Source organism: Primulina huaijiensis, chromosome 18 (assembly GCF_012295235.1).
Source record: "Primulina huaijiensis isolate GDHJ02 chromosome 18, ASM1229523v2, whole genome shotgun sequence".
NCBI lineage: Eukaryota > Viridiplantae > Streptophyta > Magnoliopsida > Lamiales > Gesneriaceae > Primulina > Primulina huaijiensis.
The window spans coordinates 994,258-1,020,097 of record NC_133323.1 but is presented as its reverse complement, the minus strand read 5'-3'; the positions used below and the strand labels follow the sequence as shown (position 1 = coordinate 1,020,097).

Below are 25,840 nucleotides of genomic sequence, written 5' to 3'. Positions count from 1 at the left end.
GAACCGAATGAACTAGCAAATATTGACTAGTTTATTTGACTGTATATTTTGGACAAACTAAATATACGGTATCAGATAATTTATTAAGTATGCGATCGTTTCATGGAGAAGGCTGCTAACTTTGTGGTCTTCTTCGTACATTATTCCCTAATTTCTTGAAGATCTAAGAATGGCATCAATGGCTTCTTTTACCTGAGAAAGCTCAGGAGCTTTTCCCCCTTGTGAAGGCCAAAATTCATCAGTTGCCAAAACCTACATGCATTGATACATAGAAGTTTCATTGTTCATGTAATGTGAAAAAATGTACTATATTTTATTCCATTACGCACACCTTCACTTGCAACTGTAGGAACTTCACGTAGCTTATTGCTTTTTCTAGCATGGTAACCAAATCAACCTGCACACATATAAATTGAAGTCAATCAAAAGTAAGGAACAAATTATTAATATAATTAAGAAAATTTCAAGAAACTTTGCTGATCTGCAATAAGAAGCAAATTTTTCGATGCCTTAGTTTTTACCTTCGACCCATTTGGAACGAGTTCCTGCAGCGCCTTAAGCCGCTCACTGATCCGTTCTCTTCGATTCTACAAGACAAACTCTTTAATTTAGCTTTCAGATCTTGCACACGGATGAATGCTTGAAATAATTATATTGTACGTACGTGTCTAAGTATGCCTAGAAAATAAAATGTTTTTAATTAAAATATAAATATTTGGCTTATGCTATTATTATTGAAATGTGAAGTGTTTTGGTTAATAAAAAATATGTACTTAGAGATAAAATACACTATACCTAATGCATACATATTTAACGTTGTATGTACAAGGATTAGATGGAGTTGAGTTTGAGCACATAAAACATAAATATATGTCAAAGAAACGAAAATGTTATAAATGAAGGGACTGTGATAGAAACCGATCGAAATAACCATGAATAATATTGACACAAAGAATGGTTAATCGATTTTGATAGTATATAATATATATATACAATTTGCTATTACATTGTCCGGAGAAAAGTAATAAATACTCTAAATATTTTCCCTTAATTTTTTTTGAGACTTGAACCTTGGCTGCGATACTCAGCGGATCCTTCTTTGCTGTTGACTCCAATTTTGTCTTTGTTGAAGAAACAACACATTGTTTCTTAAGTTCTTGCACACCGTCTCCCTATAACAACGAATCCATCAATATGGAAAATAAATAAATATATAATCAAATTTATTCAAAAATTTAATTTAATTTAATTTACCATAGCTGGACGCTTTTTTTTGCTTGTTTCTTGGCTTCCCAGATCTTGAGTCCCTTTGTTATTTACATTTTCTCGATGAATCAATGGCATGGAAGCATGGTGGCTGCTGGATGCTTCCGACAGGATATTATCGACGGAGAAGCACATGGGAAAATTCATCCAACCACTGTATTCGTCTTCTTTACTCGTCATTCTTGCATATAAATTATTTGTCGGCGTCACATTCTTATTCAGCTCAAAGTTAAGCAACGTTCCGTTGTGAATAAAATCACAAAACTCAGGCTTAAAACCTGTCACAGAATGGCCCTCCTCATATAAATTGTGAGCATGGACTTGAAACCCTAATCCGTTAGTTGGACTGGACATGACTGAAGAACGGTTGCTCATCGTGAAATCCTTCTCAAGCCTGGACGCCTTTTCTGGGTTTTGAGGCCAAAGAGAGAAGCTCTTCCGGTGCTCATCATGCATGAAAATCTCCGGTAACGACGGACCAGAAAAGAATTGTTCATAAAATGCACTAGCTTGGATTGTAGCCAAGGTTGACTCATTGTCCATTGAATGAAACTTTTGAGAAGGGATTAATGAAGCAGAGTGGAAGTTTGGCAGGGTTCAAGATTGTAGAGAGAAGACAAGGATGGCTTCAACCCTATATTAATACTAGATTAGTATTTATTTTTCATGTTTTTCTATATATCACGTAGAGGGAACCGGGAATTTATGTGAATTCTTATTTAATTTAGTATATATAGAAACTGCACATGATGTGTGGCTTTTATTGGAAAATTGCAATTTTTTTATCGTACTTACAGGAAATTTGTTAATTTTAATTTAATGTGTCTATGTGTGATAATAATTTTATTTTTCAATCTTTTCGTGGTTATTATCTTTTTGCTAATAAATATAATATGGCAAAAACTTGTGTGAGACGGTCTCACGGGTCGTATTTTGTGAGACGGATCTCTTATTTGAGTCATCCATGAAAAAGTATTACTTTTTATGCTAAGAGTATTACTTTTTATTGTGAATATCGATAGGGTTGACCCGTCTCACAGATAAAGATTCATGAAACCGTCTCACAAGAGACCTACTCATATAATAGACCTATTTAATATGATAAAAACTGAGACAAAAATTATTAATCCATGTCTATACATTGAAAATTATGCAGATGAACGGAGATGAGTTGAATTTCTGACTTGAAAAATTAATAAACGGCGCCCGTTTAAGTCAATAATGTGCCGCTAAGATGACTAAATTATAATATTAAGTCCAAATATTAAATCCAAACTTTATTAGGTTAAATCATGAAACACCGGAAGTTTTTTGTGGACAAAGGAAGATACTAATAGAACTAATAAGAAAAGAAAGACTTGAAAGCTTATGCATATTCTCGTTAGCTGATATCAAGATATTGTTCTGTTGTACTCTCTCAATTCGAAGTTGTTGTATCTTAAGAACCATTGTCATCAATCACCTTAAAGCACTGTTATATGAGTAATTTCATATCGCAGATAAAATATTCATCATTGTTTCTACTTTACAATATTGTGTTTCTGCCTTGTTCCAGAATCAGAAATTAGGAAGAATAACATTAATAAGTTGATTTAGAAAATTTTCAAACCTGCATTCAACAATAACAATAAAACTTGGTCACTGCAAATGAAGAAATGGATTCTTATAATAACAACCTAATTGGCCTAAAGCATAGATGCCAAAATTTTTCTCCCCAAAATATTCGGAAACAAGGAAAATTAATTTTAAAAAATCACATTTCAGGGGAAAAATATTCTTTTATTAATTTTTTTTCTCGGTTGAATTCATAATAACATAATGGTAGTATTCTTACACTACAACAAATAATTCAAATTAAAATTGATTTGTATATATGAGATTTATAATAATATACCGATCACACATAACAAAATTACAAAATCGTATCCTTTAAATATAATATGAATATACTATTCTTATACTAACACCTCATCAATTTCTAATCCCGAATAGTAAATTAAGCAACCTTCTAATATAACGTCAATGTGTGTGATCGTGATTCGTGCGTGCGTATATTTGTGATGTACCAATTTATATGTGTCTCGAAATTATATATATATGTTTGTAAAGAGTTTCTTGGAAACCTAAATAAATCAATCGAAGTATTACCTAAACATTAATAAATTAATTGCCAAGCTAGTCTCGTTGGATATCCATTACACACTTTTCTTTTATATCAAGTCACGAGGAATTAGAATGTTACAATATATATATAGAGGTCACTCCTAATTTGAATTTTTCACATATATTTTTTTAATATATAAAAAAGTTCGATATTTCAAATAATACTAATTGTGTTCCATCCATTAAACTAATTTCTGGATCCAATCATAGCTACCAACTAAAATAAGCTACGATATATTGAATTATTATTTACAAAATTTTCAAGTTGATGTGGTGCTTCACTACTGCGGTACAAGTAAAATTAGTATTTTAATTTAATACAAATTGGAGGATCATATTTTTATCTCAAGCCACATGTGTTTTGACAACAATTAAATATATAGGAGATAGAGGAAATCAAAGTTGGCTTTGGAGTTTGAGCAACTCAACTCCCCTTGTCTCCTGGAGACTTTGTCACACATTAATTCCTTCCACATTAATTATAAACATTAATTCAATTACTCAATTAAAATAACCCATCTTCATTTATATCAAACTAGCTTTGCCTTATCCCCCAAATAAATAAATATAATCAATAATTATTTACCTTATAAATTTCAATATTGTCGGCATATATATATAAAATTCAAGAGTTACGTACGATATATGATAAATAATCAGCAGGTAATTAATTATTTAAATATGCTTAAATGGACACTTAATCCACCTGATCAGAGACTAATTAATTAAGATATACGCTGCCATATGTAATTAATTGTATCGTGAAGTCGTGTGAATTATAAGTCTTATTTAATTAGTCATGATGTGACCACTCTTAATTAATCTCTTTAGTTCCGAATCATTTTATGCCATCGGCATGCACGAGATGTATTGTCCAAGTGGTATTTATTTTGGTCATCAAATTTTTTTTTTTTTTGTGTAATTTCTGAGGGATATTTCAAATAATAATTTTTTGAATATTTTGGCCTTAAAAGTTTGTGAAATCATAAATATTGACGATTGTGTATGTAAGTTGTTGGGCAGTTTGTATTTTCATGTCTGCAAAAAGCTATTCTTTGGTGCCCCATGCCTCTCAGTTTTCCTCTGTCCAACAATTCATGAGACATATATCTTAGACGTGTGACCCCATATATTGTAATATGAACAGACAAATGAATATCTTTTAATGCATATGTTCATTTGGAGAAATGGAGCTTAAAGTTTAAATAAATACATCACATATTAAAATTTTATTTTATTTGATTTCATATATAATTTTAAATAAATATGAAATTTGATTTGATTTACATATATGTATTTTTTAAAAAATTTAATATATCACTTAAAGTTCGAATCACTTAAAGTTCGAATCTCTTGGTTTATTGTACACAAGTATTTAATTATCACCTATCACTTTAGATAATTTTGACAATCATATTTTTTTCATAACTTAGTATAAATTTTGAGTACAAACACAATACACCAAGTTTTGAAATTCTTTTCACATCTCCTTTTTTATGGGATATTTCGTCCTCCAAATGGGTTGACTTGGTCTTCGAAAAGGTAACGATATTGTTCTGGCATTATTTCTTCCAACTCTCACGCGACTTCCCTTTCTCTGTGATAAAACCATTATAACTTGAAGTAGGGAATGATACGTCGTCTTACGTTTATGCTTATGATATATATTAAACGAAATATGTTTTGCATGATATGTTTTTTCGAATATCATGTGTATTTGGTATGTATGTGTTCGAATGGTCCCCACTTGCTAAGTGACAATCATATCATTCACCATTTACTATACCTTCCCTAGATAAGTCAGAAGAAGAAATCGAGGAACGTGAACAATATCAGTTTTGGAGCTGGTAATAAAATAGATCAAGAAATTAATTTTAATTTTTGTTTATTTAAGTTTTTAATTCAAGTTGTAAACGTTTCCGCAGATTTTTATCGTTTTCAGAGTTTATGTAGTAAATACAATCATATTTTACGGCATTTATGAAATAAATTGGTTTTGATTTATACTGTACTACGAAGCTTATTGTTTATCGATTCTGTTATTCTTAAACAACATCGTGCCAACTAACTTCAATCTTGGCGCATGAAATCCATGATCCACACACAAGTTCTGTAAAGTGCATTCCATATTGGTCATTGGATTGGTCTGTCGACAAATAATCTAGAAAACGACTTAAATTTTTAATTTAATGGACCGACGATAGTAAATGGACTGGACCGATTGCCCACACAAATTTCATTTTCCTCCTTTTTTCTAGTATGAGTGACTTGAGAAATTCAAACTACCATTCGGAGTTCGGACACTTCATCGACACATTTAATGGTTGCTGAAAAATCAATGAATTTTATATGTTTTAATAAATGTCTCTTTAGATAGATAATTGATGTAATATCCTAAAGAGTATATAGAATCTCATTTCTCGTAGCCATTTTATGGGATCTTGTTTGTGAGGACATGTAATCTTCCTATTATTGTGGTTTCAAAATGAAAACAACAATTTACGATATATAATATATTATTGAGTGTGAGATTCTTAGAGTAACTATTTAGAGGATATCAAAATATTTAATTTCATAATTATCCTTCTTATCTTACTAAAAACCTCCCGAAATCACTCTATATTTTACATAGGAAAAAATTTAAACAAAACTTCCCTTTTAAATCGAACAACTCTACTAAATTGAAAATAATTTCGTGTTATTTTTTAGTATTATTTGATTAAATTAAAAATAATAATACATACAATTCATGTGCATCTTTTACTAGTATATATAAATCATAAGCAGAGAAAACTGAGAAACCATCTTGCATTTAAATGCACTTAGGATATTCACGCCTTCTTAAATATAGACCATTCCCATATGATATTAAAAAAAATTGACATTTACATTTTTTTTTGTTATTTTCATTTTATTTATGAATAAATTTGACACATATTTTACACACGAAGTAAAATGTAGATAACACAAAATAGAGTGTAAATATTAACTTATTATAAAAAAAACCCACCTAATAAGATATCAATTATCGGTTGGAAAAGTAAATTTCAATTTTCTTTTATTCAATTACTGTTTTAGTAATTAAATTAAAAATAATACTAAATACGAAAATTGAATTATATAATTGGAATAAAAAAAATCTAACATATTTGAGACCGATGCACGGTATGAGATTGGCTTCGAAAGCCATTTTCTTCACTGGTATGTGATAAGTTGCCAAGGCGCAACGCACAGTACATGGTCATCATTAAGATGTCAAATTCAGACACGACTTATCAACCTGACACGATTCACCCCGAAAAAAATCAAATTTAATTTTGAGGTTTTTGGATTCGGGTCAGATCGGATTGGACCCGATAGCTGACCTGAAAAAAATGATCGGGTTGGGTTGGGTTTGGGTCAACCCGGACCTGAAAATTTTAATTTTTTTAAACAATATAATTAATAAATATTGCCTACATTTTTATAAATTATATGTCTGAAAAAATATTTATTATATATTTATATCATAAATTTTCATAATTTAATATTTATTTTGAATATTATTTTTTTTAAACAATTGTTTATTTGATTTAGTAAATATACTTTATTTTTCTACAATTAAACTTTCAAATTTAAATAATATATATGATGAAGATTTTGTTATTATGTGTTTAAATTAAAATATATTTTTTTGAATTTTATTTAATTTTTTTAAAAAAATTAAAAATCGGATTGTTCAGGTTGATTCGAGTCGAGAGTTTTCGGATTAGTTTGAGTTCGGATTGAACAATTTTTTAATAATACTTATGCTCAACCCGATTCACCCTACCGCACGCGAAACAACCCTAGTCTTCACCCGCTAGCCCCGCAATTTTACCCAAATTAGGGCTTGTGATGATCGTTCGAATTCCCAAAATTTCACTCTTTATCCATCAATTACCTCTTCTTCTTCCCAATTACTGGAAAATTCCATGAGGAACGCGAGGAAAAGATCACTCGATGAAGATTCTTCTTCTTCATCGTCAAAGATCAACCATAGCGAGAAACACACCCACCGTTCTTCCAGAGCCCTTGACTACCCAATCGAGAGCAATCACGTCGTCTCACATCACGATTCCCATCACCCTTTTCCGGGTAAGCGCTTGAAATTCACTTCTTACACTGAAGTTTCAACTTTGCCTCCCAAGGTGAAAATCTTGTGTGAGATTATTGCTAATACTCCTGCTGGCACCGCGGAGAGGGTTCTTGAAGATACTGGCATTCGAGTTTCTCAACAGGATGTGGAGGAGGTGCTTAAACTGTCCTATGGCTTTCCTGGACCTGCCGTTAAATTTTTCAGGTGGTCCAGTTTCCAACTGAATGATAAGCACAGCTCTTATTCTTGGAACTTGGTGGTGGATATTTTAGGCAAGAATAGTTTGTTTGATGCGATGTGGGATGCTATTAAATCAATGAGGAAAGAAATGTTGCTGTCTTTATCTACTTTTGCGTCAGTTTTTAGTAGTTATGCTATTTCCCTTCGCGCTCAGGAGGCTATTCTGAGCTTCGAAGTCATGGATCAGTATGGTGTGCCTAGGGATGTCGCAGCTCTGAATTCCTTGCTGCGTGCAATATCGAGGGAGGGGAAAACTGTAATGGCTAAGGACTATGCTGATGTTATGAAGGACAAGATTAGGTTTGATTCAGAAACTTATGCCATTTTGTTGGAGGGTTTGGAGAATGAGGGTGATGTTGGTAGAGCTAAGAAAACTTTCTCCGACATGGTGGTTGATATTGGATGGGATCCAAGGAACATCGCTGCATATGATTCGTTCTTGTGTACTTTGCTCAAGGGTGCTGACGGGATGCGTGAAGTATTGAAAATTTTCGACACGATGAAGGATAGGGCTTGTTATCCAGGAATAAAGTTTCTTAAATTTGCTGTTGATGAATGTGTCCGGAAGAGTGACTCGAAAGGGGCCAAAATGATTTGGGAGGAAATGGTTGGTAAAAACATTTGTCGACCCGATATTGGAATGTATAAATCATTAATCTTGCTGTATTGTAATCTAAAGGATTTTGAATCGGCTGAAAAATTGTTAGGCGAAATGGTATTTTATGGGGTATTTCCGGATTCGGAAACTTACAATTCAATTTTTCACTTTACGATCAAGCACCGGAGGATAAGAAATGCTATCCCAATATTCAAAGAGATGGTGAAAAATGAGTTTGTACCTCTGCACCAAGATTGTATTGCAGCAGTTAAGGCCTATATTGATGGAGGGGATCCCCATATGGGAATTAAGGTGTGGAGATGTATGACTGATACTTATAGTACCGATCTGGATGAAACTGGTAATTTGTTGGTGACAGGGCTTAGAGATATGAATCGGGTTCCAGAGGCGGTTAAGTGTGCTGAGGACATGATGGAAAGAGGAATCAAGTTAAACTCGGCCACGCTCACGAAGTTGAAACAGAGTCTATCAAAAGTAGGCAAAACTTTTGTTTATGAAGAACTTTTACAGAAGTGGAAATATCATTAGTTAGGTACGAGCTTGTTGATAATGGATGTTGGTTAGATGCGGTTATTTGTGTTCTCTAAGTGCTTTTCTTCTCCTATATGAGAACATTCTCGTGAATGTGAAAATGATGGTATTTCTTGCTGCTTTTTTTCTCCTTACACTTTCCATCCACCTATTTTATTCATTTGGCAGAAGGAACTTCGCCTTTAACTTAAATGACATAATAAGTTCATATCAATTGCTAAAACTGCCTCAGCAGCTATCTATATTTCTACTTACATTTAAGGTAACCTTGACCTACCATTACCAATTTTTGATGTGTTTGTTTATAGAATGGAGGCACTGCTGATTTTTAATCACAATCGATTTATTCGAAATAAGTATTATGATTCGGAATTTGTCCAGCCTTGTCAAATCTTGGGTCGTCAAAACAAGATGTGTGATCAAATATGATAATCGTTGCAATTATGTGACTTGGGATGATTCTTGATAAGTTTACGTCTGTCCAAATTTTGTACGACTCTGTTTTCTTGAAATATTGGGTAGCTTTGTTAATGGCTGGACCTCAGATTAATAATCCATTTTCCACTGGAACTTATCTACTCGAAGTGTAATTATGTTGGTTCTTGCAATTATTCGGAGACTAAGGTATATCGGAGAAATATTGGAAAAGATCATATCTTCTGGCTTTTAACTTGAGGGCCACTATATGTTTTTTCACTTTTATACAGTTGGTAGACGAACTGGACTCTGCTCTTAAGCTGAAAACGATGTTTAAATATGTTTATTTTTCCTTATTTTGTGCTCAAAATATCCTCATTATATTCTTTCTTACTTTCATTTTGTGAATATTTTTTTGTGTGGAAATAAATTCTCTGATTTTAATTTATTCGAATTTTTTTTTTTTTTTGAGAAAGAGGAATATATATTTATTGCTGCGTATCTCATGAACCAAATTTTCGTATCTAAAATGCGCCAAATTTGTTTCCCAAAAATACTCACCCCGTGTTATTTTACTTACTGGTAGATCTTTTGTGAGATGGTCACATGTATTTATTAGTAAGTTTAGTCAACTATGTCCATATTTATAATAAAAAAATAATATTTTTGACATAAAAAATAATATTTTTTTCATTAGTGCTTCAAATAGAATATTTTTTTCACAAAATTGACTCGTGAGATCATTTTCGTTTTTACTTTCAAGGACAAATAATAAAATTGAACTCAAACACAAAAGCATATTAAGAACGCCACCCAATAAAAGCAATAGCATCTGCTACAACGCATGTTTGAGATTATTCTCGGGGCTTGCTACCTATCGCCCGGGACTTTATTGATATCCACTCGTACAAAACATTCAAGGCTGCCTCAACTGTATCCCGATCTGAACCGTGGGAAGAGTTCCACATTTTGTTATTTCTTTGCTTCCAAATAGCCAGAAAACTTATCAACACACGGTGTCTGTAGCTTATCCAGCAAGGATCTTGAACAATCATTCGACCACTGATTCAGAAGTCACATCAACAGAATAGATTAAGGCATGCAACCCAGCCTCTTCCCAACACTTGTATATAATTGAATGGAATAAAACATAATCACAAACTATGATATAATAATTGAATGTAATAAAACATAATCACAAACTATGATATAATAATTGATAAACATTACAAAGACATCCAAATTTAGCCAACAAATATAAGCAAAATTGGTGAAGACCAAATAGATCCTATGTGGCCTGTCGGTTATGGTTGTTAGGGATAAGAAATTATGGAATTGGATGGTCACCAAACTATATCATTAAATTTTCGTGCTAATATTTGGTACATCAAATTATTCTTTAGTCATAATCCAAAGTCCTCGTTTAACTTTAAAATACCCCCTTTTCCTAAAATCATAATAATTAAAACTTGTCCAAATTATGTGAATTCACTTGAATGGATCGATTGCAGGCAATCTATCAAATCACAATCATCCATGTTCTCCAAGTCTTCTGATTATTTCATCAAATTATTATTAGTACTAATTCGCATTTTGTAGGGTTTTTTTTTTAATTATTGTTACTCCAAAATATTATGGAAATTGGGTTATATGATTTTGATACTGTATATTCCAAGTTTAATTCACCTAACTAATCATTGTTGGACATTGATTTAAGAGACATGGTCGTTAAATATTTTATGCATAAAAGCAGTGGGTTTAGTTTGTCTTGTTCACTAACACGACCAAGAATCTGACCCCCCACCCCCCGCTTTCTTCTCTTCACGCCACTCACATTTCTCCTGTCTCTAGAATATTTAATTCATATATTTGGGCTGGTGTCTTTCGAAGCATTACATTAATGCTCCATAGATATTACAGATTTCCAGTGGTCTTTTGATTTTATAAATAAAATTTGCAGTTAATTTGTTTATGCACATGCGCAGCCATTATTCCAAGACTCGTCCTTTTTCACTGGAGAAGTAAATTTATAATATCCAATCCTCTTCTTTGAAGCAAAGGTATCACCTTTTCTTTTTCTTTCTTTTCACCTTTGCTTTATTCAGTCTCTCCTTTTAGTTCCTGGATTTTCGTGCTTTTGCTTTTGGATTGTTGTTAAATAAACCGTAATGGAATTTTCAGTTACGGGTTGCACCGACTATAAGCCCCATTGTGGATCATGACTACTGTGAAATTGATTACGAAGTGAAGTTCGAGTCTTTGCGGTAAGAAATGATGTGGGATTTTGGTTTAGCTTGCGTCATTCCGCGCCGAAGACGGCGGAGCTCTAGCAAGAATTCGGAGCACAACAAGGCTTGGTTGCTGGCTGGGCCTGGTGGCTGTGGTGCAGAGGAGCCACACTCGGTTCACTCTTCTTTCAGATTCAGTTTATGCTCTCAGATTGAGCTTGAATCAATGCCTGTAAATAGTAGCTGCTCTGCTACTGTTTTGATGGTGAATTTGGATAATGGCATGTTGGCTGATTCTAAAACTAGGGAGTTAAAATGGAGAAGAATTGAGTCCTTGGAGAGGAGTATTTCTCATGTGTCACACTCTTTAATAAGGTTCAGCTACTCTGACATCCTCCGTGCCTCGAGAAACTTTTCCAAAGGTACTCAATTGGTTTTTTCCATAATAATTGTGCGTCTAAATGATTTGTTATTTTCAATTCTGTGTGATTTTTTGTATGGGTAGGACGAGTTTTAGGGAAAGGAGCATTGAGCTGTGTGTTTAGAGGAAGTCTTGGATTTCTTAGAACTTCAGTCGCCATTAAGCGGTTGGATAAAGAAGACAAGGAGGCATCAAAGACATTTTGTAGGGAATTAATGATAGCTAGTTCTTTACTTAATCCTCACATTGTTTCCCTGTTGGGATTTTGCATTGACGATGAGGAAGGCATGTTTTTGGTCTACAAGTATGTTTCTGGTGGAAGCTTGGAGCGATTTTTACACGGTATAATTTCAAATCGATTGCATTTTATTTCCTGAATTTATTGTAGAAGAATTAGCATATGTTGTGTCCTATGAAGTTTATGTTGATTCAAGATGTAATGCTGTGTGCAGAAAAGAATACGGGAGGGAAGGGCTGTCATGCGCTTCAATGGTCTGTTAGGTATAAGATAGCCGTGGGAATTGCAGAGGCGATTGAGTATTTGCATAATGGAACAGAGAGATGTGTTGTTCATAGGGACATTAAACCCTCAAACATCGTCCTATCCTCCAAAATGAAGCCAAAGGTGTGGGAAAACCCCATTTCTGGGATCGCCTTTTGGTTTGAATCCGCATTTGTACCTTTAGTCACCAGAGATTTTTTATATTCATTTTTTTGTTAGTTTTCAACTTTCTTGATTATTTCTGCAGTTGTGCGATTTTGGATTGGCCACATGGACTCCAGCGCGTTCAGTACCATTCCTTTGTAAAACGGTTAAAGGCACTTTTGGGTATGACATCTAGAACTTTCAAGTATTATTTGTCTTAGTTCCATTCTAAACAAGAACCAATATTTCTCGAATTTTATAGGTACTTGGCTCCTGAATACTTCCAGCATGGCAAAGTATCTGATAAAACCGATGTTTATGCCTTTGGGGTCGTTCTGTTGGAACTAATAACTGGTCGGAAACCTATTGAATCAAGAAGAGGACGGGGAGAAGAAAATTTGGTTTCTTGGGTACGTCATTGCTCTATTGTTGCTCCTGGTTTTTACTCAAGTATGGTGTGGCAAAATACAACCTTATGAATGGAAATTCTGTCCCTTCATCCTTGTAGGCGAAGCCGCTGTTGCAGCTAGGAGGGGTGGAAAAGTTGCTTGATCCACGATTAAACTTCACGAGAGAGCAATCAAATCAGATAGCACAAATAATTGAAGCTGCGAATGCTTGCATAACCTATGAGGAATCTCTTAGGCCAGATATGCGTGAGATTATCAAATTACTGACAGGAAAAAAATCCGTTGGTTTAAGCAGAAAGAAGGCTGTTTTGACAAGTTATAACAGCACTGCATCTGATTTTAATTCTCAAATGCAGGGGATGAAGAATGAAATGAGCAATCATTTTTCATTAGCCATGCTAGGAGCCGAATTTGACGACGATTATAATCACTTCCACTGCCGGTGACATGAGAAACTTTGTGCCAAGAAATGGTCAATAAGTCTGATTTAGTTAGATATCATGTGATGATTGTATACTTCTGCATTGTTCTATCTTTGCTTTGAGAGGAGTAATGGCACGATTTAATTTGTTTTTACCAACATCGAGGGCTGGGACTGGCTCGAACTAAGTATTTAGGACAAGGGTCAGCGAATCAGTAAATCTTGGGGCGTAACTCATGATATATCACATTATGATACGATGATTATTACAGAATAACATGTAGTGATTCGACTATGGATTCTTTTATTTTATTTATATGAGGTTTGTTTTATTTCATATCCCATGTTAGCGAGCATGCAATGCCGTCGTGCAGATGATTCAAGATTGCATGTGCCCTGTGTCAGGCATCATGGTCTTGCGTGAGTCCTTGTAATTGCAGAAATGTCAGAGATTTATCAATTAGTGCGATTACAATATAATAATACCTACAGTTATTTTTAACTAGCACATTAAGGAAAAAAAAAAGGGATTTGAGTAGACTGTTATTCAAGAAATAAAACCTTACAAGTCGTGGCCTCGTAGTCAAAATGGTAAAGCTCTCAACTTTTGGTTAAAACTGTAATCAAATTATTACCGAGAAAAAAAGAAAGGAAAATGGCAATAAGAAGTCGTAAAGTTCTTTTATTCTGAACCAACTCACTCTTGCACACTTTTTTCCATGAATATATAACTGAATCAAATTTCATTCATAATTCAGAATACAAGGAAATATACCGTAGGGGGAAATTGTTCATGCAGACACGTCAGGAGATGTAAACAAAACTACCGGTATATCGAAATTTGAATGAGAAAATTCACGAAACCAACTTGAGCAGAGACTTTGGTTTATCGTTACCTGAGGCAAATCTACCGGCAATAAGAAGCCTTTGGTTTATCGTTACCTGAAGCAATGAGGTATCCGCAGCTAGTTGTGATAAGATTCCAGCGCCGGTGCTATCCACACTTTCCACCTTTATACCCTCCACTCCTCCACTCAACTCCTGAAAAAAATCCACGACAAAGCTAGAAAAGTACCCAGTGTCTATTTTGGAAGGAAAAAATGATAAGTTAGGCTCAAAATCTAACCATTAGTATTTTAAAATTTAAACACGAAAGTTATAACATCATTTCATGAAAATTTATTACTATTTATCACGATATAGAAAGCACACCTTTGTATAATATCGGCAACCTTCTTGACCTTCAGTGACAAGGAATAATCTGAGATTTGGATGACATAACTTACGAACAACGTTATCATCATAGGGATCTTCCCCCATCTATCAAAAAACATATCTCTTCCTCACTTATCTGATGTTTTATATAATCCAAACATAAGACTCCATACTTTTCATTGAAAATTTTATAATCTAAAAAACAATTAGGTTCAAATATATAACCTTAATAATATCAGCTGTATTCCATATGCTAAGAATGCCTTCTCTTGCACTTTCTGCAGAAGGCCACAACGGAAGCCTTAAATTTGGATCATATGACAAGATAACGTCGGCTTCTTTTGCGGCTATTGTGGCAACAACGTGGGCCGATTTACAAGGTTCAGTGATTAAACTTATTGAACCAGAGTGGAAAATTTTGGCCTGATGAGGACCGAGAATCCGTGAGAATCCATAACTAAGTCTTTGATTGGCTAAACCATTATTTTAGAAAATAACATCCCTCGAAATTAAGAGACAAACCAAGTCAAATTTGAAAAACATAAGCATCGGTAATCAATATTAAAAGCCATCGCGAATAAGTAAAATATATCTTCTTTTGTTTCTTATAATCTACACATTATTCTGCTATATAATGTTTACTCATTTACTTTAGGAGAGTTTCCGTCAACTCCAAGTCAAGTTCTGGAACTTAAAGCAACATATCAGCGCTAGGATTACGATAGAACATGAATTCACGTTCTCCATCCTTTCTGAGTGTCACAAATGCTAAGGCTATTCGAGCACCTGGATCAAACCTCATTCCCTCGTTATTTACATTGTTTTGCCTCAAAATATCAGCAAGCATGTAACAAAATTCATCTTCACCTACCTGAGCACGAATCAAATGACATTAATATCCAAACATCAAATTTCAAGGTTTTAAAATGACAAATTAGCAACATATATATAATTCGTTTTATTTTGCAAATTTGGAAAATAGACGTAATGATTGGTGACCATTTACCAAATAAAATCCCCTTGAGAAGCCAACGTACTTGCTACCTATACACAACATCAAGACGACTATCCGTATTTGAATTTTTTTTAAAGTGAACATGTATCACAATGTCAACATTGACTAGATGATATTCCTCTCCCACATCGCCCTTTCGGCTGTGCCGTCTTATTGTTAAGCCATAAGCTCAAAAGGATAGCATGTAGAAGTGAGAACGTTTTAATCTAATCACCCAATCCACAATTTCCTATGAAAACAATTTAGGATAGTAACATCCATAGTATATTTTTACATAAACTTGCATTGCAAGTAGAAGATATAGACTAAACTACCTTGCCTATGAATGCCGATGCACCGCGTAGGCGAGCAATGCCGACCACAACATTTGCAGGGACGCCTCCGGGAGCCTTCTTAAATGCTGGTGCTTCAGCTAATGAAACCCACTTGTGGTCGGGACAAAATCAATCAGCATTTCCCCAAAGCAAACCACATGATTTGACGAATCATCTTTTTCTACTGTCCCATTATTGTTTTTGATACCCTGAAAGAACCCGGGTCATGGATGACCCGGGATAATAGATGTATAGCCCAGATCATGGAAAGTTTTCAGTAGGATCATGTAAGGTGCTGGGTAGATAGATGCCCGGGGCATCATTTCCCTGGGCAAAGGGAGCGTGCGCTTTCAGACAGAATCTGGATGAAGTCTCCCGGGCTGGGTTACCTCGATAAAACACCGCACTCAACTGCACATGTATGAGAAACTTTAGCTTGGTAATCATTATCATCAATACTTTTGGCGTGTAAAAAGTAACCGAACTCAATCAAAACAAGCATGAGTTCTCAGACCCAGCAGTGAAAGCAGAAAGCAGAAAGAATGGCAGCCATACTCTCATGAATAGTTGTTGGACACTGAAAACAATATCATCATTGACTTTTTTTTTATAATTATCAGCTTGGTTTAGCATTAAAGATCCTCATTCACTTGTATATCGCCTGCAACATTTATTACAAAATTCTCCGTATAATCATTGACTAACTTGAGCGTCGGAGTGATCACGTCGAGAATCCTTCGGTGCCATTAACGTTCTTTCTCCCTTGAAAATGCAGGTTTAGGTGCCCGGGTAATCATCTCTAGCTCATCAACTCGACCCGGTGCAATCGTCCACCAAACTCTTACCGATTCACCCGGTCTTCATCAGTTTTCAAATGCTTTTCCTATCAGGAATGTACAAGCATAACCCAAACTAAGCTAACTGAAAACCCGTCTTCTTGATTTAAATGCTATAACTTTTGGTTCTAAATTTCTTTATTTAATCTAGCAGTTCCATGTAAAACATAGTTTCCACAATAAAATGAGAGCTTAAACAATTTCTGCCCTTGGATTCTGAATCGTGGAAACGAAGCTGCTGGCTTTGTAGAAAAAACTAAGGCTTTGGTTTTGACACTGAATCTCCCGTGGAGAGAAGAAGAACCCAATAACCGATTGGGTAGCCCAGAAACTTGAGAATTCGAAGAGACACAGCTGAAGCTCAAAGCAGTAGAATGAAGAGCCATATGTTAAGTTCCAAAATAGATTACGGGAAAGAAATTTCACTGATCCACCAAGAAAAACTTGTTCTTCGGAGCAATGGCCTAGCTAAATTATTTGTTGACGTTAACATCGATGGCTTGGAAGGGGAAACTCAAGCAGGCAACATAGGACTCATCGAACTGAAAGGATAAGTAAATTATTGCAAGCATGCCATGCACCTCCCTTCTCCATAAGTTTCAACACATTTCTTCAAGAGTATATCTTCTGCTCTTCACGAATATGGCTCTAGCTCCACTTTGCTCGCTTTTTCTTCTGCAACGTCGAAAAACCTTCATCTGTGGTTTTTAATACAAGCAATCATGAGGCAGGGAAATTAAAATCTAAAGCATTACAGGCACGCAAGTTAATGCATGATGGACCTAGCTAGCTAGTTTTTGATTTTTTATCGTTGAAAGGTGGTCGATCGAAATAAAGTAGTAAAAAAAACTGGCCATACAGCTAGCTAGTTTTCGTAGATCAGCGGATGCGGGGCCAAGCCAAACAATGAGAGTAAAAGAAGGATAAAAATAGTATTATATTGGTTTTTTTTTATTTAAAAAATATATATATATATATATATATAAAGAAGATGAGACAATTATTATTTGATTGAAATAAGTTTTCTTCTTTTACTTTCTTTCTGAAAGAGAGGCTTTTAATATTGGTGGGACATAATGATTGATCATATGAAGATTGTAGAAACTATTGATTTTGCTTTATGAATATACATAAATATTAGCCGTTGGACTTATAATTGGTATATTGTACATATAGTTGGTTACGTTATTCAAAGATCATTGAATCATTAAATAAACTATATTTCATTTTTTCCTGAAAAATATTATATTTCATTTTTATAACATAGATGATTGATTATATGCACCGACCGACGACTTTTGTTCTTAAACATCATAATCATGAATACGAAAGGTAACATTAATGCACGTAGGCTACGTGCATGTTGTGTGTGCTCGATCAAGAGATTAATACAATATAAAATAATATCCCATCAACTTCTTCCTGAACACGTCTTTGGTAAGATATATATATAATTAAATTTTATTAGATACGAGCAAAAATTTACTTTTGAAAATAATCAGATGATCGATTTGTTGTGGTAAAGTGGCATCCAATTAAGGACAATATTACATATAAGTTTTTTTTAAGGACAATAGAGTAATTAAAGATCATATAATTTATTACATTATTTAAAATGATATAATTATGCTATTTATTTAGAGCAACGATTTTGAATTTAATAATTTTACTCATATTATTGTATTTTATATAAATAAAATAAAAAATTTAATGGGGTGGTCAATAATTTTTTATTATTGTACAATCCATATTGAATAAACTTCCACAAGGAGTACATACTATTTTACCATAATATAGGAAAGAAGTGCAAGAATTATATCTGAGTAATCATCATCCATTACAACTAGGCAAATCTAAAGCGTCAAGTGTAGTATAATTTGTAGGCGAGGATTTGAACCGGTTTCATTCCTATTACGTACCGGAAGTGGTAACTGATAAACTTTACACAATTAAACATCGTCAAATTCTAAAAATTTAAAAAAATCCGCAGAGAATTCACTCACCCTATCGCCACCATCTGTTTGAGTGGGGCAATTAATGCCTCCGGCATGCGATTTTTTAATCGTTCCCCCGCCGGAAAACGACCCCTTCTGAATCGAAAATGGGCTTGTTCCATTTATCTGATTTGTTTCTGCTTTGTAGAGAACATTTCTACACCATTGTGAATTTTTTTGTGGCTCTTCGTTGAATGGCTGCTGCAGCTTATTGTTATTCGACATGTCTAGTTTTGACAGCTTGTGAGGTTTGGGTTTTACAATTTTTGTTTTCTCAACTAGTTTACTTGTTTTCGGAGTAGATGAGATCTTCACGATGTGGGTGTTCCAGAAATTCTTCACATCGTTCGCAGTTCGTCCCGGAATTCTACCAGCAATCAACGACCATCTTCATTAAAAGTAACACACAAAAAAACGATATATAAAATCCTTGTATTTCTATCCTTCATGTTTACGAAATGATAAGCAAAACGACAAAAATATAGAAGAACTTGTTTCTTAAAACAATAAAATTTAGAGATAAGAATTCATCATTAAAAACCCACAAATTTCAAACTCTCAAACCTTATAGTAATGTTAAAAGCTGGTGGTGTCTTGTTTTGGGTAACTTACTTACCTGTTTCCTAAAAGCTTATGAAGCCTTGTTAAAAGATCCACCTCATCAGCGGTAAAATAACCCCTTTTAATATTCGGAGACAAATAATTTACCCATCTCAATCTGCAACTCTTCCTACATCTGTTTAACCCTGTAAATTATGATATCAAACAAACATATTACAATAAAATCAGACTCTTTTTTTTTTCTTCAACATTTCGAAATATTTTTGAAAGAAAAATTTCAAAACTTGTAATGGAATCGACATTTGTTTTTTTATTTTTATCTTCAAAATTTGATTTTATAAACTAATAAGTAATTCTATCTGTTTTCCCAAGAGTGCCAACATCATGTGGACACAACAACAATATCAAGGCTCATGTTGGCATTATCTGAAGACGTACATGTCAGGGAAAAAAAAACTAAAAGTGAATAAAATCCAAACTTCGATGACTTATTAAAGGACCAAAAGCAAAGACATACATACCGATATAAACAACGTTAATTACTACGATGAGTTGATTGATTACCTGCTCTGAGAGGAACTAGATGCCACCTCCCTTCTCCATATATTTCAACACAATTCTTCAAGAGCATATCTTCTTCTTTACTCCACGCACCTCTCTTCTTTCCTTTAGGATTATTGCTCTCCATTTTGTTTGTTTTTCTTCTACGATGTTTAAGAATCCTTATTTGGGAAGTTTAATACGACACAGGCAAGGGAATATTTAAAGGTTGACAGATACGAAACTTAATGCATTATGGACCTAGTTCTTTATGTGGTCCGATCCGGACGTACGTCATTTATACTATTATGCTAATTGTGATGAGTGATCGAAATGAATTACTAAAACGAAGTATAACATAAAAATAAAAAATTAGCCAAATGACTAGTTTGGGAAAATCACATTTTACTTGAACATTCTTTATTTTTGTTTTTTTAATCTTATTAATCGTTTGACGTTGTAGTATTGACGTGACAACAATATCTTAGATAATACGTCATCTTCTTAGTAGATCCGCGGGCTTAGGGGGACCAAGCTAGCCAAACCAATATTGCACATAGAAGATGGACCGCTGGCTGATCAGTATCAGTAATTAGTCAAATTGATGGGCTCAAACTTTGATATTGGTGGGACACTGAATTTAAGACGTAATGAATGATATGAAGATTGTAGAAGCTATCGATTTGGCATTATAAGTTAAAACATAAATATTTGCCGTAAATGTAGTTGGTTATTCAAATATAATTGAATGATGAAATAAATTATCATTAAAGGTGTCTGCGTGTGTTCCAGGCATGCATGAACAAGAAAAATTTTCAAATATAATTATTTTTTTACCATAAGAAATTATTATTTAATTTTTTGCCCACCTGGTTAATTAAAGAATTTTGACGTGAAAAATTAAATAATATGAATAAAACAACATTAAAAATTCATGTTCACACGTCATCGGAGCTAAATGAAAATAATTTCACACATTTAAACATCATCAAATCCTAATGATTTCCAAAAATCCATGGAGAATAAAGTCCCCCCCATCGTCACCATCTGGTGGATCAGTGGGGCAATCATCTCCGTCATGTGATTTTTCAGGCTTAATCGAAAAATGGGGTCATTCTATTACTGATCTTGTTTGTTTCTGCTGTGTCAAGGACATTGTTACACCACTGTGAATTTTGTTGTACAAGTTCAAGTTGTTGTACAATTTAAAATAAAATAATAAAATTACAAAAGTTTGTCGGTCTATGAAACCATGTTTTCTTTAATGTCACAAGCTCGTGTGTCCGGTAGGGTATACCATTGCCTGTTTCCTAAAACTTTATGAAGCCTTGTCAAAAGATCCACTTCATCTGCTATAAAATAGCCCCTTTTAATATTTGGACTGGATAATTTACCCATCTCAATATGCAACTCTTTCTATATCTGTTTAACCCTGTAAATTATGAAATCCAACAAACGTAGCACAACAAAAGTCAAGAGTTTTTCAACCGTGTGAAAAAAATTTTTAAAAAAAATTCAGAAGTCATCACGTAAATCTGCATTAGTACTTCTGACACAGGAGAGGGATCGAAAGGATATAAGACCTAACGAAATCTTAGCTTGGCAGTAGAGGACATTCGCTTCAAACAAAACAAAGCCTAGAGGTGTCGTTCCTGTTGTTGTTACGGCTATTGCGATGGTTCGTAGCTCCCCCCTCTCTCTTCTCCAACCCTTCTAATTACACTCAAGGGTAGATCAGACGCCCCTTTCCTACACCTACCCAGAAGAGATATTTTGTCATGTTTTTCGAGAGATGGTCTTCTCTTGGGCCAGAGTAGATAAAATTGGAAATTGAGCTTTTGTAACTTTTAGCCCTTTTTTTCCCGGAGAGCTAACGCCATGTGGACCCAACATTAATATCGAGGCTTATGCCCCATTATTTGATAACATGTTATCAAAGTCGGGCACCGTGACAAAAGAACTAAACACATTTGGTTATGATGAGTTGATCAGTTACCTGCTCTGAGAGGAACTAAATGCCACCTCTCTTCTCCATAAATGTCAACACATTTCTTCAAGTGCATATCTTCTTCTTTACTCCGCACCTCTCTTCTTTCTTTCGGGTTACTGCTCTCCATTGTGTTTGCTTTTCTTCTTCGATGATTAGGAATCTTTGTTTGGGAATTTCGATACGAGGAATACGAGCACTACACCAAAAACGGCAAACGACAACGAATTTTATCCGTTGTCGTAGTCTTTTTAAAATTATTGTAACTGAAGGTGTTGTTGAAAGTCCGTTCAACGACAACGGTTTTTATCCGTTGTGGTAGGTCACATTAAAAACCGTCGCTAATAAAATTAGCGACAGTTTTATTCAAAATCGTCGCTAATTCAAAATTAATAAACCGTCGCTAGTTCAAATTAGCGACGTTTTATTTAACCGTCCTTAATTTAAAATTAGCGACATATAGCAATCAAGACCGTCGCTAATTTTAGCGACGGTTAGGAATCAATTTAAGTGTTGTGAAGTAGTAAAATCGTGTAAGAGAGAAAAATTTAAGTGTTGTGAAGTGGTTAGAAAAATTTTACGTGTTGTGTGAAAGTGATAAAATTGTGTAAGAGAGAAAAATTTTAGTGTTGTGTGAAGTAATAAAATGGTGTAAGAGAGAAAAATTTTAAGCGTTGTGAAGTGGTGAGAAAATTTTAAGTGTTGTGTGAAGTGATAAAATGGTGTAAGAGAGAAAAATTTTAAGCGTTGTGGAGGAAAATGAACCGAAAATGGTGATATTTATAGACAGTTTGCGACGGTAATTGAGAAACAGTTGCATGTTTTAATTTTGCAACGGTTCAAATTTAAACCGTTGCTAAAATCAGCGACGGTTTCAAAGCACTATCGCTAATTTTAGCGACGGGTTTTGTAAAACCGTTGTTAAATTTAAACATGCGATGGGTTTTTTTAAAACCGTCGCTAAAATTAGCGACGGTTATTCCGAAATCGTCGCTAATTTTAAAAGCCGTCACTAAATATTGCAACGTTTTCCAACACCGTTGTTGTTTGTCCAAAAATCACGCTAATCGACAACGGTACGGTTCATAGAAACCGTTGTCATTGACACTAAGAAAACGCTCAAAGACAACGGTTTTATAGAACCGTTGTCATTGACCCCAAAAACCGTTGTCTTTGATCCCAAAAAGACAACGATTTTTAAAAACTGTTATCTTGACCCCCCAAAGACAATGGTTTTTAATCCCTAAAAGATAACGGTTTTCGATAAAAACATAAGACAACGGTTTTTGTGAAAAACCGTTGTCGTATCTGCGTTGTTGTATGCAGAATTTCTTGTAGTGGAAGAAGGAAGAGAAGAATTTAAAGTAAAGATTAAAAGGTACGCAAAATTTATTGGATTATATATATTGGTATGTGTTAATAGAATTTTCCTTCGTGTAGAAAATAAAAGAGGAGTATATAAAGTTATATTGAGTCACTTTATGTAAGTGTAAAAATGATTAATCAAAAGGATCTTTCGAGGCCGGCGTAGGGAGGGCACAAATCAAAGGCCCGATTTGCACTGAAAAATGCTTGACTTGTATGCAAGCGTACGGGCGCGACTTGAGTGTGTTGAATATTGGATCTGATTATTGGTGCTCCATCTGGCTAGCTAGCTGTTGGTGCTTATATGACTTTTCATACGAATGCAATCAGCATATATAAATAGGGGATGTGCCAAGCTCAAAAACACACCAACAAAAACGTTCGCTCTCTCCCCCGTTCATACTTTTTTTTCTCTTGCTTACATCCTGCGTAGGCTGCTTGTAGTTCTACGTGATACGCTTGTAAAGTTCAAGTACTAATTTTGTTCGACAGTGTGGTGATTTGTGTTGCATCGCTACAAGTATGATCGTTGTATCCTGGAAAACAATCATCTGACTGAATTCTCGAAACACACATCCGATGAGATGAATCTGTTTTAATTAAGGAAACTGTACTTGTTACAGGTCTCGATTTGGTTTATTGTTTTTTTTGTTCTTATGTACACTACTTTTATACTTTTGATAATATATTTATTTCGTTTGGTGCTTTGGCTTTACATACACGAGATTAATGTCATTCACTTTTCTTTACCCGTGGTTTTCATATTTTCGATTTAATTATTTTGGCTAACAAAATTAATGCATGATATATGGACGTAGGTCTTGATTTTTCTTCATGGTACGTACCTTATAGATAAATATGGCAGGACAAAATTTATGCAATGGGTGATCGAAATAACGTACTAAAACAAAGTATAACATCATATCAAAAAAAAAATTACAAAGTATAACATAAAACTAAAAATTTAGCAAAATACCTAGTTTAGTAAAAGTGTGATATCGATCATTTCATTGGCTTCATCCACTAATTTGCATTTGTTTGAATTTAGTCATTTTTCACCGAAATGTTGACGTGACAAATATTTTTTTATCATCTTGTTTGTCGATTATGTTCTTTGTTTATATTTTACATTATAGTAATTTTATACTATCAATATTTAGCATTACTGCGATCCCTCGATTGTTTTTTTAGAATAAAGGAGGGTGTAACACAACAAGAGCTTATTGTTTATTCAAAACCATGCATGTATCGATCTTACACACAAAAACAACTCGAACTCTAAACACTTTTGGAGCCAGTAATGTCGATCCAGTTCAACTTGAGCTCTATTTCGCCAGACTCGACGTTTCGAAGTCTCAGAAACATATGTTGGATAACTCGTCCATTTTCCCATATTACGGAGCTCTCCTCCACAAGGCAATTCTCTCTATTTGGTTTGATGGTTGTGATTATGGTTCCACAGGGGACACTCTCCAGCCGCATTCTGATAGCTTCCACAAAGGCTTTGATGCTCAATTCTGCATCCCCCATTTTGTCGTCAAAGGAGAATGTATCTCTATCGTACACTTGCTGCAATGAGTTTAAAAAAACTTTAATTCTCAATCTGTTTTTTTAATAAAATAAAATCGGGGACTGTAATTCGTGGGATCAAACTCATGAGCTGCCCCTTGGAAGTTTGGTTTGGAAACTTATGAGTAAATCTGCAGAGTTAATGAGGTAAAAAGATCGTGTTTTCGAGTTTGTAGACAAAAAAATATGGACTTGACGTGCAGCTTTTGTATGTACATATATAGGATAGATAGAGAAAATGTAATTATCAGTATGTTACGATCCATGTTATTTAAGAAGATAGTACCAGTTTGATTGGAATATTTGGATCTTCGATGGATAGTGTTAATTCTTCGTTCCATTCAGGATTGACATTCTTTTTCACCACACGGGTCTTTAGTTTCTGATCATAATCGATAACAATACAATGCACAAAATCAGTATTTTTGCCTTCAAGATTTTGCACAAAGGGAGAGAGAAAATGAATCGGAATTAATATACATATGCATATGAAGATTTAATGCCATCCACCGGAAACATTTCAAAACCTGTACAACCGTACCTGCTTGCCCATCCTAATAATCACGTACGGATCGCTGCTTCTGGCATCTCTTTTAGCGAGGTTTATCCCTTTTATTACAGTAATCCTTAGCAAGCCCAACAATTTTTCCATTAAACCCAATTTGTTTTTTTTTTTTTTGCCCTTAATTTAGGGAAACAAGAACAAGCTGACTAACACATGAGCAACCTAGAGAATGTCAAAATTCTCTTTAATTATTACAAACAATTTATGACTTTGCGCGTAAAAGGGAGAGAATATATACACTGATGAGTATGACCAACATCTTTCTTCATCATGATACTCAGATTTTACATTTTTTTTTTAAAAACCCGTAATTAAAAAATGTAGTATATTTCAAACAAAACATATATGGAAATTTTTATTTGAATTTAAAGAAAAATCTGTCCAAATCGTACCGTGATAT

At 34.2% G+C, this 25,840-nt stretch overlaps 5 protein-coding genes and 1 long non-coding RNA gene across 8 annotated transcripts; 2 read left to right on the top strand and 4 right to left on the bottom strand.

The window, feature by feature from the left end:
• Positions 1-147: 147 nt before the first annotated feature.
• On the bottom strand, positions 148-1,809 carry LOC140964572 (putative transcription factor bHLH086). The gene is made up of 5 exons (XM_073424444.1): positions 1,255-1,809; positions 1,071-1,172; positions 522-587; positions 332-397; positions 148-252 (listed from the first exon to the last, which is right to left on the bottom strand). The coding sequence occupies exons 1-5, from the start codon at positions 1,807-1,809 to the stop codon at positions 148-150; spliced, it is 894 nt and encodes a 297-aa protein (XP_073280545.1).
• Positions 1,810-7,262: 5,453 nt separating this feature from the next.
• Positions 7,263-9,060, top strand: LOC140965084 (pentatricopeptide repeat-containing protein At3g61360-like). Its single transcript, XM_073425134.1, has one exon. It carries the CDS (start codon positions 7,383-7,385, stop codon positions 8,931-8,933), a length of 1,551 nt encoding a protein of 516 aa, XP_073281235.1. The 5' UTR covers positions 7,263-7,382; the 3' UTR covers positions 8,934-9,060.
• A 2,079-nt stretch (positions 9,061-11,139) lies between these two features.
• LOC140963871 (probable serine/threonine-protein kinase PBL7) lies at positions 11,140-13,816 on the top strand. Its single transcript, XM_073423343.1, has 7 exons — positions 11,140-11,413; positions 11,535-12,003; positions 12,087-12,344; positions 12,455-12,627; positions 12,752-12,831; positions 12,911-13,058; positions 13,157-13,816. The coding sequence occupies exons 2-7, from the start codon at positions 11,625-11,627 to the stop codon at positions 13,502-13,504; spliced, it is 1,386 nt and encodes a 461-aa protein (XP_073279444.1). The 5' UTR covers positions 11,140-11,413; positions 11,535-11,624; the 3' UTR covers positions 13,505-13,816.
• Positions 13,817-14,151: 335 nt separating this feature from the next.
• On the bottom strand, positions 14,152-17,738 carry LOC140964021 (uncharacterized). 3 transcript variants are annotated; one of them, XR_012172803.1, is made up of 4 exons: positions 17,058-17,738; positions 14,920-15,555; positions 14,692-14,830; positions 14,152-14,520 (listed from the first exon to the last, which is right to left on the bottom strand). It is a non-coding gene; the product is annotated as an uncharacterized lncRNA (long non-coding RNA). The 3 variants fall into 3 exon arrangements; XR_012172804.1 differs by lacking the exon at positions 17,058-17,738 and adding an exon at positions 16,024-16,195 and having other exon boundaries at positions 14,920-15,561; XR_012172802.1 differs by lacking the exon at positions 17,058-17,738 and adding an exon at positions 16,024-16,193 and having other exon boundaries at positions 14,920-15,565.
• An 865-nt stretch (positions 17,739-18,603) lies between these two features.
• LOC140964020 (transcription factor MYB114-like) lies at positions 18,604-20,197 on the bottom strand. Its single transcript, XM_073423505.1, has 3 exons — positions 19,979-20,197; positions 19,470-19,599; positions 18,604-19,241 (listed from the first exon to the last, which is right to left on the bottom strand). Exons 1-3 carry the CDS (start codon positions 20,100-20,102, stop codon positions 18,809-18,811), a joined length of 687 nt encoding a protein of 228 aa, XP_073279606.1. The 5' UTR covers positions 20,103-20,197; the 3' UTR covers positions 18,604-18,808.
• Positions 20,198-24,511: 4,314 nt separating this feature from the next.
• LOC140964927 (protein C2-DOMAIN ABA-RELATED 4-like) lies at positions 24,512-25,650 on the bottom strand. Its single transcript, XM_073424916.1, has 3 exons — positions 25,417-25,650; positions 25,162-25,257; positions 24,512-24,875 (listed from the first exon to the last, which is right to left on the bottom strand). The coding sequence occupies exons 1-3, from the start codon at positions 25,525-25,527 to the stop codon at positions 24,585-24,587; spliced, it is 498 nt and encodes a 165-aa protein (XP_073281017.1). The 5' UTR covers positions 25,528-25,650; the 3' UTR covers positions 24,512-24,584.
• Positions 25,651-25,840: the final 190 nt, after the last annotated feature.